Here is a 13370-nt window from a genome sequence, read left to right as displayed (position 1 = left end):
AAAAAAAAAAAAAGGCACTCAGTGACAGAAATTTTGTAAAAAAAAAAAAGAATGTGTAACTCAAACATTTGTCAAGTATTTATCGGATCCACACATATCCTTAGAAAGGTTTTCTGTGTAGTCTTCATGAACACAAGTCTTTGAGAATGTTTCACTTTCACTGGAGGATCGTGAATACATTTCACAGTAATGAAGCTACAGAGTTCTTATGCAGTGCATTCGTTATAAACTATAAATTACATTTCTATTAAAAAGAAAGCTGGGTAGTACAGTTTCTTCTTTTGCAGTAAGAGCCGAGGAGGCTGAGAATTTGATTGGACGATCTAAGATTCCGGTTTTATATGGCAAGAAATGAGATTCTTAATTACTTCTCAACTCTACTACTGACCTTGGGAAAGTTTCTTAACCTCCTCAGGTCATACTTTTTTTTTTGAGACAGAGTCTTGTTTTGTTGCCCATGCTGGAGTGCAGTGGTGCAATCTTGCTCACTGCAACCTCCGTCTCCCGGTTCAAGCGATTCTCCTGCCTCAGCCTCCAGAGTAGCTGGGATTGCAGGTGCCCCACCACCACCACGCCTGGCTAATTTTTGTATTTTTAGCAGAGATAAGGTTTCACCATGTTGGCCAGGCTGGTCTGGAACTCCTGACCTCAGGTGATCCACCTGCCTTGGCCTCCCAATTAAGTCCTGGGATTACAGGCATGAGCCACCACGCCCAGCCCCTATACTTCCCTTAAAAAAAAAAAAATTATCAGCATTTATTTACAGATCAAAACAACGTGCTGAAAAACAAGTTGAAGAGTTTTCAGATATACAGCATTATGGTCCTGAGAAGCCAGAACTTCAGGTGATCTTCCTTGTTCTTAATATACATTCTATATTTAAATGTTTTCTCTTAAATTGTGATAGTAGGCTGGGTGCGGTGGGTCACGCCTGTAATCCCAGCATTTTGGGAGGCCGAGGCGGGCAGATCACTTGAGGCCAGGAGTTCGAAACCAGGCTGGCCAACATGGTAAAACCCCATCTCTACTAAAAATATAAAAATTAGCTAGGCATGGTGGTGCATACCTGTAATCCCAGCTACCTGGGAGGTTGAGGCTGGAGAATCACTTAAACCTAGGAGGCAGAGGTTGCAGTGAGCCAAGATCACACCACTGCATTCCAGCCTGGGCAACAGAGCCAGACTCCAGCTCAAAAAAAAAAAAAAACAAAAAAACAAAAAAATTGTGATAATATACATAAAATTAAGTTCAGTAGTATTAAGTACATTCACATCATTGTGTAACTAACTGTTATCACCATCATCCATCTCCAGAACTCATCTTGGGAAAACAAACTCTGTACCCATTAAGCAATAATTAAGTCCCCATTTCTTTCTCTCACCAAGTCCTAGTAATACCATTCTACTTTGTTTTTATAAATTGGACCACTCTAAAAACTTCATACAAATGGAATCATGCTGTATTTGTCTTTTTGTGACTGGTTTATTTCACTTAGCATAATGTCCTCAAGGTTCACCCTTAAGGGTGAACCTTGCAGCATCTGTCAGGTTTGTTTTGTTTCTTAAACAGAAACAAGGCTTTCTTTATTCTGTTGTCCATGCTGGCAGGCTAGAATGCAGTGGTATGATCATAGCTCTCTACAGACTCAACCTACTGGGCTCAAGCAATACTCCTGCCTCAGCCTCCTGAGTAGCTAGAACTACATGCATGCACCACCACACCTAGCTAATGTTTTGCTTTTTGTGGAGATGGGGTCTCGCTAATTTGCTCAGGCTGGTCTCAAACTCCTGGACTCAAGCAATTCTCCCACTTCAGCCTCCCAAAGTGCTGGGATTACAGACATGCACCACCCCACCTAGCCCTGCTTTTTTAAGACTGAATGATAGCCCATTATGCCACATTTTGTTTTTCCATTCACCTGTCAATGAACACTTGGGTTGCTTCCACATTTTGGCTATTGTTAATACTTCTATGAACATGGGTACACAACTACTTCAAGATCCTGCTTTCAATCATTTTGGGTACATACCTAGAAGTGGAATTGCTAAATCATACAATAATTCTATTTTTAATTTTTAGAGGAGTTGCATACTGTTTCCCATAGCAGCTCCATTTTATGTTCCTACCGATACTCCACAAGAGTTCTGATTTCTCCACATCTTCATCAATACTTATTTTCTGTTTTGATAGTAGCCATCCTAATGGCTCAGGTGGTCAAAATTTGCCTTTTACAAATTATGAAAATGGGATAATAGCAAATGCCTAGCACACTGTCTAGAAGATGGCAAATGTTAAGTATCAAAAAACTTTTGATAAGTTAAATAAGAGGTAAGTTAAAATATTTGCTGTCACAAATGGGAAATATATGGCTACACTGAAATTTGCCAAATCCCAATAGCATCTATTATAGATTTTTCTATATGCAGGTACACCACTGACATAGGTTTTTACTAAGGCATTAGCAAATTATTGATAACGTATTCACCTTCCAAAAGGAATCTGCGGCCGAGCACAGTGGTGCACATCTGTAATCCCAGCTACCCAGAAGGCTGAGGTGGGAAGCTTGCTTGAAGTCCAGGAGTTTGAGGCTGTAGTGTACTATGTTTATGCCTGAGAATAGCCCCCACACTCCAGCGTGGGCAACATAGTGAGACCCCATGTATAAAATAAAAGAATCTGCAATATAAAGGGGGCCTGAAAAATGAAAAGCATGAACCCAAAGAAATAGGTCACTATTAGTGACACTTCAGGTGGGATTGGAGAGGGCCCTAAAGTGATGTCACTTCTCAGCTCATGCCTCAGCTCCTATTCCTCTGTTACAGGTGACACATCCCCCAACGGCACTGTGGCACAGATAACATCCAAAGCAGGTTTGGTTTTATGCTGGATCCCCAAAGGAAATATAAAGCCAATTTACTAGACATTTACTTTTCCAAATACACATCAGAATGACTTTAGAAATCAAAGAACCCAGAACTTTACTAACCTTAAACAAACAAGCCCATTCCAATAATTTAGCTTCCAATCACAGATGCAGACCCTAGACCCTAGGCAAAGTCTTTTTAGGGGGGAGTGGGACAGATGCTGTACTGTCATTTTTTCCTTGCTGTGGAAATACACCCTTAAAAAATGTAGAGATGGGGTCTTGCTACGTTGTCCAGGCTGATCTTAAACTCCTGGTCTCAAGTGATCTTCCCACCTTGGCCTCCCTAAGTGCTGCGATGACAGGCATGAGCCACTATGCCTTGCTAAGTGTTTAATAGAAGAGTGTGAGTGGCAGAGGAAGAAGGTTTGCTGGATCATACAGCCCTACACTCTCTTCAGAAACATCACTGATATTTGCTGTTGAGTCAACCTAGCAACCAATTCTTGTCCCAAAGATATAAAACCATTCAAAAGACAACTTAGAGACATCAGTTTCATCTCTTTTCAATGCCCAAAACTAGAGCTTGAAAAGATCCATATCTATCAAGAGACATGATTTGTAATGTGTCTTTATTGTATATTTCATAAAATATAAACACATAAAACTTACATAAATATAATAGTTGTAAACACCCTAGTTACTACCCAAGTCACAAAATAGATCAATATTAGCAATTCAGAACTTTCATATATATATATGTGTGTGATGTGTGTGTGTGTGTATCCTTACTGATCACAATTGCCTATCTAGTTTTTTTGTTATTATTAATATAATTCACATACCATAAAATTCATCCTTTTAGAATTTATAATTCAGTGGTTTTTAAAATATTCAAGAAGTTGTGCAGCCATCGACACTACCTAATTCCATAACAGTTCCATCAAAAAGAATGTTTCCTTCAAAAAAGAAACCCATACCCATTAACAGTCATTCCTGGCTCCTGGGAACCACAAATCTCCTTTCTGTTTCTATGGCTTTGCCTATTCTAGACAGTTCATATAAATGGAATCATATAACATGTGGCCTTCTGTGTCTGCCTTCTGTCACTTAGCATGTTTTCTAGGTTCATCTGTATTGTAGCATTCCATTTATGGCTGAATAATACTCCATTGTATGGATATGTTAGATTTTCACCTATTCAATTAATGTACATTTGAGTTTCCACATGTTGATAGCATGTGATATCATGTTGATAGCTGATAGCATGTTGATAGTTTCCATATTATTCATAGCATTATGAATAATGCTATGAACATTTGTATATAAGTTTGGGTATGGCCAGTTACAGTGGCTTATGCCTATAATCCCAGCAGTTTGGGAGGCCGAGGCAGGTCAATCACTTGAGGCTAGGAGTTCGACACCAACCTGGCCAACATCACAAAATTAAAAATACAAAAGTTAGCCGGGTGTGGTGATGCTCACCTGTGGTCCCAGCTATTCAGAAGGCTGAGGCCGAGATTGCGCCACTGCACTCCAGCCTGGGTGAAAGGGCAAAACTCTGTCTCAAAAAACAAACAAAAAAAATTGTGTGAACATATGTTTTAAATTCTGTTAGGTATATGCATAGGAATAGAATTGCTTGAGCATACAGTAAGTATACATTTAACTCTGAGGATCTGCCAGACGTTTCCAAAGTGGCTCGCCAGTTTTACATTCACACCAGTAGCATATGAGAGGTCCAATCTTTTCACACCCTCACCAACACTTGGTGTTGTCTACCCTCTTTATCATAGCCATACTAGTGGGTGTGAAATGGCATTTCATTGTAGTTGTTTTTGGTTTTGTGTTTTCCTGAGACAGAGTCTCACTCTGTCACCCAGGCTGGAGCAGTGGCATGATCTCCATTCACTGCAACCTCTGCCTCGCAGGTTCAAGAGATTCTCCTGCCTCAGCCTCCCAAGTAGGTGGGACTATAGGCATGTGCCACTACACCCAGCTAATTTTTGTATTTTTTAGTAGAGACAGAGTTTCACCATGTTAACCAGGCTGGTCTCAAACACCTGACCTCAAATAATCTGACTGCCTTGGCCTCCCAAAGTCCTGGGATTACAGGCATGAGCCTCCATGCCTGGTCATTGTAGTTTTTAATTTGCATTTCCATAATAAGTAACATTTTTATTGCTCATTTGTATAACTTCTTTGGAGAAATGGCTAGTTAAATCTATTGCTAATTTTTAAATTGGGTTGTCTCTTTACAGTTGATATTTTATTTATGTTTTCTGGACACTAGAATCTTACCAGGCATATGATTTGCAAATATTTTGCCCATTCTATGGGCAGTTTTTACCTTTTCTCTCCTTTTTTTCCCCATTACATTGATAAAGTCTTTTCACTTTCTCAATAGTGCTCTCTGAAACACAGATGTGTTTAATTTAGATGAAGTCGAATTTATTTTTATCACTTGTGATTTTGGTGGGATATTTAAGAAACCAACACCTAACCCAAGGTCACGAAGATTCAGTCCTATGTTGTCTAACAGTTGTACGGCTTCAGCATTACATTTAGGACTTTGGTCCATTGAGTTAATTTTTGTATATGGTGTGAGGTTGGGATTTTTTTTTTTTTTTTTTTTTGGAGGGGTGGTATGTGGATATGCAGTTGTCCAAGCACCATTTACTGAAGACTATTCTTTCTCTACTGACTTATGTTGTTCAAATAAAGACAGCCTTGTGAATGGGCAATTTGACCACCAGACCAGTCAAATGACAGTTCTCTAGGGATAGTCTCTGAGGAGTATCAGCTCTGTTCTCCCTTTTCCAGTAACTTCCAGCCTCCTGGTTTTACTGTGATTGCAGGCTACTGGTTGTCCAGGCTATGGCTGATCTGGGAAAAGGCAATATGAGAACAGGGCAAGTTGAAAAGCCACAAATCTTAATGTTCTTACTGAGATTCAACACTGTTCTTGAATAAATGCTCCCCAGATTGCACAAGCCTTTGGTTAATTTCCAGAGTTCTGAAAAAGCTGATTCTGATAATTTTTGCCAACATTCTTGATATGGTTTGTCTCTGTGTTCCCACCCAAATCTCATGTTGAACTGTAATCCCGTGTTGGAGATCTGGTCTGGTGGGAGGTAATTGGATGATGGGGGTGGTTTCTAATGGTTTAACACCATCTCCCTAGTGTTGTCTCATGATAGAGTTCTCATGAAATCTGGTTAAAAGTGTGTAGCACCTCCCTCTTCACTCTCTTCCTCCTGCTCCCACCATATAAGACACGCTCGCTTCCCCTTCACCTTCCGCCACGATTGTGATTCTTCTAGGGCCTCCCCAGAAACAGAAGCCTGTGCAGCTTGCATAACCATCAGTCACTTAAATCTCTTTTCTTTATAAGTTACTCAGTTTCAGGTATGTCTTTACAGAAATGCAAGAACAAACTAATATAGTTCTCTTTCCGTTTTTGGAAGCCCTACACCATCATTTTCTTTTTCTTTCTTTCTTTTTTTTTTTTTGAGCTTCTAACAGTTACGAATTTATTTTCATGTGTAAGAAGAAAAACATAACTAGCAAGTGAACATGACTGAATGGATACATGGCTCAGCACAAGGCTAAAGTCAGAAGTAAGTGAAAATAGCATGTTGATTTAAGTGAAATAACAGAACAGGAGACTTTGGTTATGGTAACAATTGTGGAGGTTACACCACCATTTTCAATTGCGTCACTATACAGTATTTTAAAACAATACAGATTTCCCATTAAAATGCAAATTTCTGTTTTTTCTTGAAAAACTGGAGAAAAGAATACAAGGCTCACTCCTCACATGGTAACAGCTGGCCAGAGCTCACAAATTACCATGGCTGTCAGAGCTAATCAAAATCAGGTGCGGATATACTGCTCCTCAGCATTGCCAGAGCAATGCCTTTTCATTTCTCTTAGGCCCTCTTTATACATTAAAATAAGTGGGCCAGGCATGGTGGTTCATCCCTCTAATTCCAACACTTTGGGAGGCCAAGATGGGAGGATTGCTTGAGTCCAGGAGTCGTGACCAGACATAGTGAGACCCTGTCTCTACAAAAGAAAATATATATATATATTTTTAATTTATATATATATATATCCAGTCCTAGCTACCTGCTAGGGTGGGAGGATAGCTTGAGTCCAGAAGGTTGAGACTGCAGTAGGCTGTGACTGTGCCACTGCACTCTAGCCTGAGTGATAGAGTGAGACCCTCTCTCAAAGAAAAATAAAGGGTTACTGGAGAGAACTATTGAATGTCCTCACTAAGCCCAAGGAAATAAAACAAGCCCAGACACTAAGTTAAATACCTTCATTCGAGAGAAAACAGGAAGTTTCACTCATGCTATGGTAACACCGGCAGCCTGTGACATCAGAGCAAAGGCGAGGAACAAAGGGATTGTGAAAGTTACCTTTTCATGGGTCTCTCCCTTGAAATTTGACCCATGCTGCTTATTTGAAAGTGCTCAAAAGACTTAAGTTGTTTTGGTACTGTTTAGGAATAGGGCCATTGAAATGTCTCTTGGTACTTTTCTCCAACATAATCCAGATTAGCCAAAACCATATGCTAGAAATCTGCTGAGTGCCACAATGTTATTTAATAGGCGATGAGATTCTATTTCAGGTGATACGGAGCTACCAATTAGCTACACAGTAAGGATATAATTGTACAATTAAAGATATTTGAGGAAAAAAGTAAAAGGGAAGGCCGCATAAACTGAAGCTTCATCACTTTAGGAGTTTAAAGAGGAAGCAGTAGAGGGAGCAATATTTACAAGAGAATGGCTCCACCTGGGTTGGAGTGGAAAAATACCAAGAGCTGTGACAGGAAAGGAGGTCTACAAAGCATGAGTAAGAGAAACTGCTACAAATGTGCCCTTCCCCCCTCATTCAGCAGCCTCAGCTGATTATCATAAAGGTCTCCTCCAGAAGAGGCTGAAGCTGCTTCTTGTCAGGAGTCTCTTAAGACAGAATCTATGGACGGTAGAGCAATCTGAGCAATGCTTGGCCAAATTCAGATGGACTGCAGAGATGTCTCCAGGATTTAAAAATAGTGATAACCAGAGATCATCGTCTTCAGTGTAAAATGATTCTTTTAAAACAGCAGTGTGTACAAGCTATTTTAAGAGACAGTATGCTCATTTATAGGTGGGAATAAAAACCACCTCCCATTAGGTAACTTGCGACACATTAAAAGACAACTAAATCTTAGCAGTTTGTCTTCAATCTTTGGTGGTGAACTTGGAGAGTTATTAAAATGACTAAGAGAGGCCTTAGTAAAGAAGAAACTGCAATTACTTAATAAAGAAACAACGTTTGAGTATTGACTCCAAGTCAACATATCCATATGTAGGCGGAGGTACACGAAGGACACCTCAACTAAAGGCAGTTTCAGTGACTTCATTATTCTTTGGCTTTGGGAAGGAGATGACTTCACTTGCAATGGACTTATGAGTAGCAGAAGAGATTTCAGAGCAATAGTGGGGCTTTAACTTCGATTCTGTGTTACTATCTCCATAATCTCCCTGCTGCCTCACATTTTGCACTTATATCACCAGAAAAGGTACGTGAATGATCCAAACATGAACGGAGCAAATGGCCTTGAACAGTGGCTAGAAACATTTAGATTGGATATAAGGAAGAACCTTCCTCCCAGAAAGGTATGTATGTATGTATGTGTGTATTTGAGATGGAGTCTCGCCCTGTTGCCCAGGCGGGAGTACAGTGGCACGATCTCGGCTCACTGCAACCTTCGCCTTCCAGGTTCAAGCAATTCTCCTGTCTCAGGCCCCTGAGTAGCTGGAGGTGCATGTCACCATGCCTAATTTCTAGTTTCTTTCCTACTAAAATGCCACCATACCTAATTTTTGTATTTTTAGTAGAGAAGAGATTTTACGATATTGGTCAGGCTGGTCTCAAACTCCTGACCTCAGGTGATCCACCTGCCTCAGCCTCCCAAAGTGCTGAGATTACAGGAATGAGCCACCGTGCCTAGCTCATAAAGGTATTCATATTTGGTGCTGTTACTAAGAGAAGGTTCTCCAATACTATAGAAATGGCATTTATAGCTGGGCATGGTGGCTCACACCTATAATCCCAGCATTTTGGGAGCCTGAGGCGGGCAGGTCATCTGAGGTCAGGAGTTCAAGACCAACCCGGCCAACATGGTGACACCCCATGTCTACTAAAAATACAAAAATTAGCCAGGTGTGCTGGTATGCGCCTGTAATTCCAGCTACTTGGGAGGAGAACAGCTTGAACACAGAAGGTGAAGGTTGCAGTGAGCCAAGATCACACCACTGCACTCCAGTCTGGGTGACAGAATGAGAGTCCGTCTCAGGAAAACAAACAAACCCCACGCAAAACACAGATATTCTATAAGATCTATAAGTCTATAAGACCAATATTACTGCTTCTAGTAATAAAGCTATTAACCCTGGAGAGGAAATAATTTGAAGACAGAAAACTGGCGAGACTGATGAATCATCAGCATCTCAAGATTGAGTTAGGAAAATGTAATTCTAAGGGGAATTGTTGACTGTGCAGTTGAAGCTGGAGCTACTGTTCTTAACATCACTTCCATTCACTGACAGCTGTTTAGACCTTGCCTCATTCTACCTCCTTGCCTTCCAACACACTTACTCTTTATTGCAACAAAACTTTCCTTGATGACTCCTTGATAGATCTTAAGCTGCAGATGCAACCCAAAAGAGGATGCGGAATGTGGAACTGTTCCTAAATACATAGCCGTGTAGTCCCTAGATGTCAGCGATACGGCCGTGAAGGGATCTATTACTAGACCTGCACAAATATCTAAAACTCCAACCACTTACCCAAACTGGAGAGCCTTTTCATCAAGCCAGCTTCTCTTATGGCAGCGGGACCATGCTCCACTCCTTTTCTTTTCTGTCAATCACACAAATTACAGTTAGAGGTAGGGAAGATGACTGAAAAAAAACAAACAAAAAACCCATTTTGGTACACTTAGTTCCCAGCAGGTTCCTCTGAAAACCGTGATAGCCTTAGCCCTTCCATCTATGACTGTCCTTTCACCTCTAAGGTCTGGTCATTTCCTGAAACACTTGCAGGAAAGGAGGGGGAACCAACCCCTTTGTTGGAACCACATCAGCTGTACACGCCAAGACGGGAGAGGCGGAGCCAGGTTAGGATCCGGGAACTGGGCGTGTTTGGGGCTGGCTAGGGCCGGAGACCCGGCTTCTCGATGACTGAGCCTTCCCGACTGCAGGTTTCCTTCATTGAAAAGAACAAAACAGCCCCTGCCGGCCTCCCGCGCAGGAGAGGCCAGCTCCAATTTCCCTCCCAGTTAATGCTCATTCTGAGCGACTGGATCCAGAAGACTTAAATCCTCGGTCTCTCCCTTTAACCTCATCAGTCGATTCTCCACCGGGGATTCTGGCCAGTTTCGCTCCCTCCAGCCCCTCCAAGGAATCCTCTTCCTCCTCCTCTCCCCTCCATCACCCCAAGCTGCATCCACCGTTTTCTCGCTCTTTCTAGGAAGGCCGCAGAAACTCGCCCTCATCTTATACAGGGTGCCCTCCAACCCTCCCTCCCTCTCCATCCTCTCTCGGGGAAAGTCCCACGTGCTCCCACGGTGCCCAATCGCCGGAACCCGCCAGCTCTTCCCCTCGCCGTTTTTCCCCATCCTCTCTCCTCGCCTCCTAGTACCCCGCACCCCACCGCCGCTGTCTCCAGGTTCTGGGGGGGCGGAGGCTCCTGCCCGGCGGTGCCAGGTGCCGGTTCTCACCTGCCCTTGTGAGAACGGGGCTCCTATGACAGCCACGGAGTGGACGGATTTCTTCAGGATGGAATGCACTCGCGTCTGGAGGAGACGCGAGAGACTGCCCCTTAGGGACATGATTCGCAGCACTGAGAATCTCCAAGATAGAGGGGGCTCAGCGTGGCTGGAAGCCGAGAATGAGCGCCACCGCCCGCTGCTGCGCTTACCTACCCGCGCCAGCCTCCACCCCGCCCCGTGACGTCACCGCCACCTTGGCCCCGCCCCGGCCCCGCCGCCCGCGTCTCCAACCAGCCCCCGACACACCTTCCCGCAGGCCCCGCCCACCGCTCTGCAGGGCTGGGACACGCCTTCGATGACGTCACCCCACGCTGGCCTGGGCTCTCTGGCCAGGGACACGCCCCTGTCGCTGATGCCAGGAGGCCAATATCCGGCCCTGGCCAGTAAGAGCGGGGTGATCGACAGGTATGTCCCTTTGAGGCGGTAGGCCCTTGCCAGGTTCCTGAACTTGGCGGAATGCAGGAGCCGACACGGATCTTCATGCCCAGCAGATGCTGACTCTACCGAAGGGCTGGCTGGGTTGGGCCTGGTTTGGCCAGACCCCACGTAAGTGCCCTGCCTAGTCAAAGCCAGCATCCATCTGCTTCGTTCGATCTCAAAGCTCAAAGTCCAGGAAACACTCTTACACTTTGGGCATCAATAAAATTTGGATTCGTAGATATAATACAGAGTTTTCTGAGCCCGGCACTTTTATAAAGGCCCGTCTACCTTAGGTATTTTGAATGAAAGAGGTTAGGATTTACAAAGCAACTAATTAACTTCTAGATGTTTTCAATTATTTACCTGAATAAAGAGAGCGCTGGTTATTAAAAAGCAAATATAGCAACGTATTTAGACTATTTCTAAATTTGGAGTAGGCTAAAGAGCTTAAAGTACTAAGTAACTACTTAGAATTTTAATAACTAATAATAATTTAATAATACCCAGTGTTCCAAGACCTTTACCCCTTCAATTCTATACCACAGGACATTTTTTAAATCAAAGAAGATCAAAGACTAAGTAATTTTTCCAGATCCCCATAGCTTGTAAGTGGCAGAGCTCACTCCACATTTCGAGGTTTTGTTGTTGTTGTTGTTGTTGTTATTGTTGTTTTAATAGAGATGGGGTTTCACCATGTTGGCCAGGATGGTCTTGATCTCTTGACCGTGTGATCCACCGGCCTCGGCCTCCCGAAGTGCTGGGATTACAGGTGTGAGCCACCGCGCCCAGCCACATTCCAAGTTCTTAACCAAGACACTATGGCATGAAATAATCTAGACATTATTTCTACCAAAATAATTTTTTACATAAACACCTGAAATTTATTTCACCTGATGTCAATTTACACGCTGCTCTCCAAAATAGTTCAGTGGTCTCCATGGCAACACCATAACTCCAAGGAGTTTTAGTACTCTCAGGCATTTTATTTTTAGAGGCTCTGTTGTATACTGTCTCCCCCTGCTGGTTTAACAATGATGTCTTTGAGGCATTAGCAAAATAACTGCAGTAAGGCAGTGGTTCTGAAAGTGTGGTCCCAGACCAGCAGCATCAGCATCACCTGGATACATTCTCAAAAAACTGGCTGGTCCCACTGTAAGGCAGAACTACTGTAAGGCAGTGGTTCTGAAAGAGTGGTCCCAGACCAGCAGCATCAGCATCACCTGGATACACCCTCAAGAAGAAACATGGTGATTCACCCCTGTAATTCCAACACTTTGGGAGGCCAAGGCAGGAAGATCTCCTGAGCCCAGGAGTTCGAGACTAGCCTGGGCAGCATAGTGAGATGCTGACTCTACCAGAAGTAAATAAATAAATAAATAGGTAGCTGGGTATGGTGGCGTGTGCCTATGACCCCAGCTACTAGAGAGGCTAAGATGGGAGAATCTCTTGAGCCCAGGAAGTCGAAGCTTCAGTGAGCCATGATCACACCACTGCACTCCAGCCCAGATGACAGTAAGACCATGTCTCAAAAAATAAAAAGCAGCAAGAAACTTCTTACTTCTTGAGCACCTGCTGTGGGTCATCAGATACTTGTTAGAAGTGCAAATTCTTGGGACCCACCCCCAAATTTACAAGATCAGTAACTCTTGGTAGAGCAACAGTAACCTATGTTTTAATAAGCCCTCCAGGAATGGGTGGAGGCGTGGTCAAGAATTCACAGTCACAGATACTGTCATACTTCAGTTCATTGAAATTATCTTGATACTTTTCAATTTCTTGCCCATCACCACATCCAATTTTTTTCCCCATTACTGTTTTCTGAAGTTGATACTGGCACAGGTTGCCTCAGGGCTTCCTGTGCTACTGCAAAAATCTCTTGCTTCTTGAGCGCTTACTGTGGGATTAGCAAACTGACCTTTCCAAAGTGCTACCTTAATCGTTCATGTCAATTTCAATGGTTTTTCCACTACCTATAGTTTAGTCAGAGAGAAATTACTAGTTCCACTTTATTATGCACTGGGAGAGTGAACAGGAGATTGTTATATAAGTTGAGTACTCTTAATCCAAATATCTAAAATCTAAATCTAAATTTTGAGCACCTACATGATGATGCAAGTGGAAAATTCCACACCAGACCTCGTGTAACCAGTCCCAGTCAAAATGCAGTCAGGTTGGTCCGAAGGTAGTGAGTTACCTAAATAGATTGTTCACAGTCAGTTACAAATGGAACACCTTGTTCTACTACTGCACTTGACT

General features: G+C 42.8%; 1 protein-coding gene across 1 annotated transcript in view; it reads right to left on the bottom strand.

Annotated features, from left to right (window-relative positions):
• ARG2 (arginase 2) overlaps positions 1-11202 on the bottom strand; it is a 40136-nt gene extending 28934 nt beyond the window's left edge. The window contains exons 1-2 of the mRNA XM_017500864.1: positions 10644-11202; positions 9712-9784 (exon numbers count right to left, since the gene is read on the bottom strand). Coding sequence (XP_017356353.1) covers positions 9712-9784; positions 10644-10754 — 184 coding nt within the window. The 5' untranslated portion in view covers positions 10755-11202. The remainder of the gene's footprint in view (positions 1-9711; positions 9785-10643) is intronic.
• Positions 11203-13370: the final 2168 nt, after the last annotated feature.

The sequence above is a fragment of the Cebus imitator genome, unplaced genomic scaffold (genome assembly GCF_001604975.1).
Source record: "Cebus imitator isolate Cc_AM_T3 unplaced genomic scaffold, Cebus_imitator-1.0 Scaffold13, whole genome shotgun sequence".
NCBI classification, from domain to species: domain Eukaryota; kingdom Metazoa; phylum Chordata; class Mammalia; order Primates; family Cebidae; genus Cebus; species Cebus imitator.
Note: the sequence above shows the minus strand (reverse complement) of the source record. Positions and strands in the feature narration are given on the sequence as shown.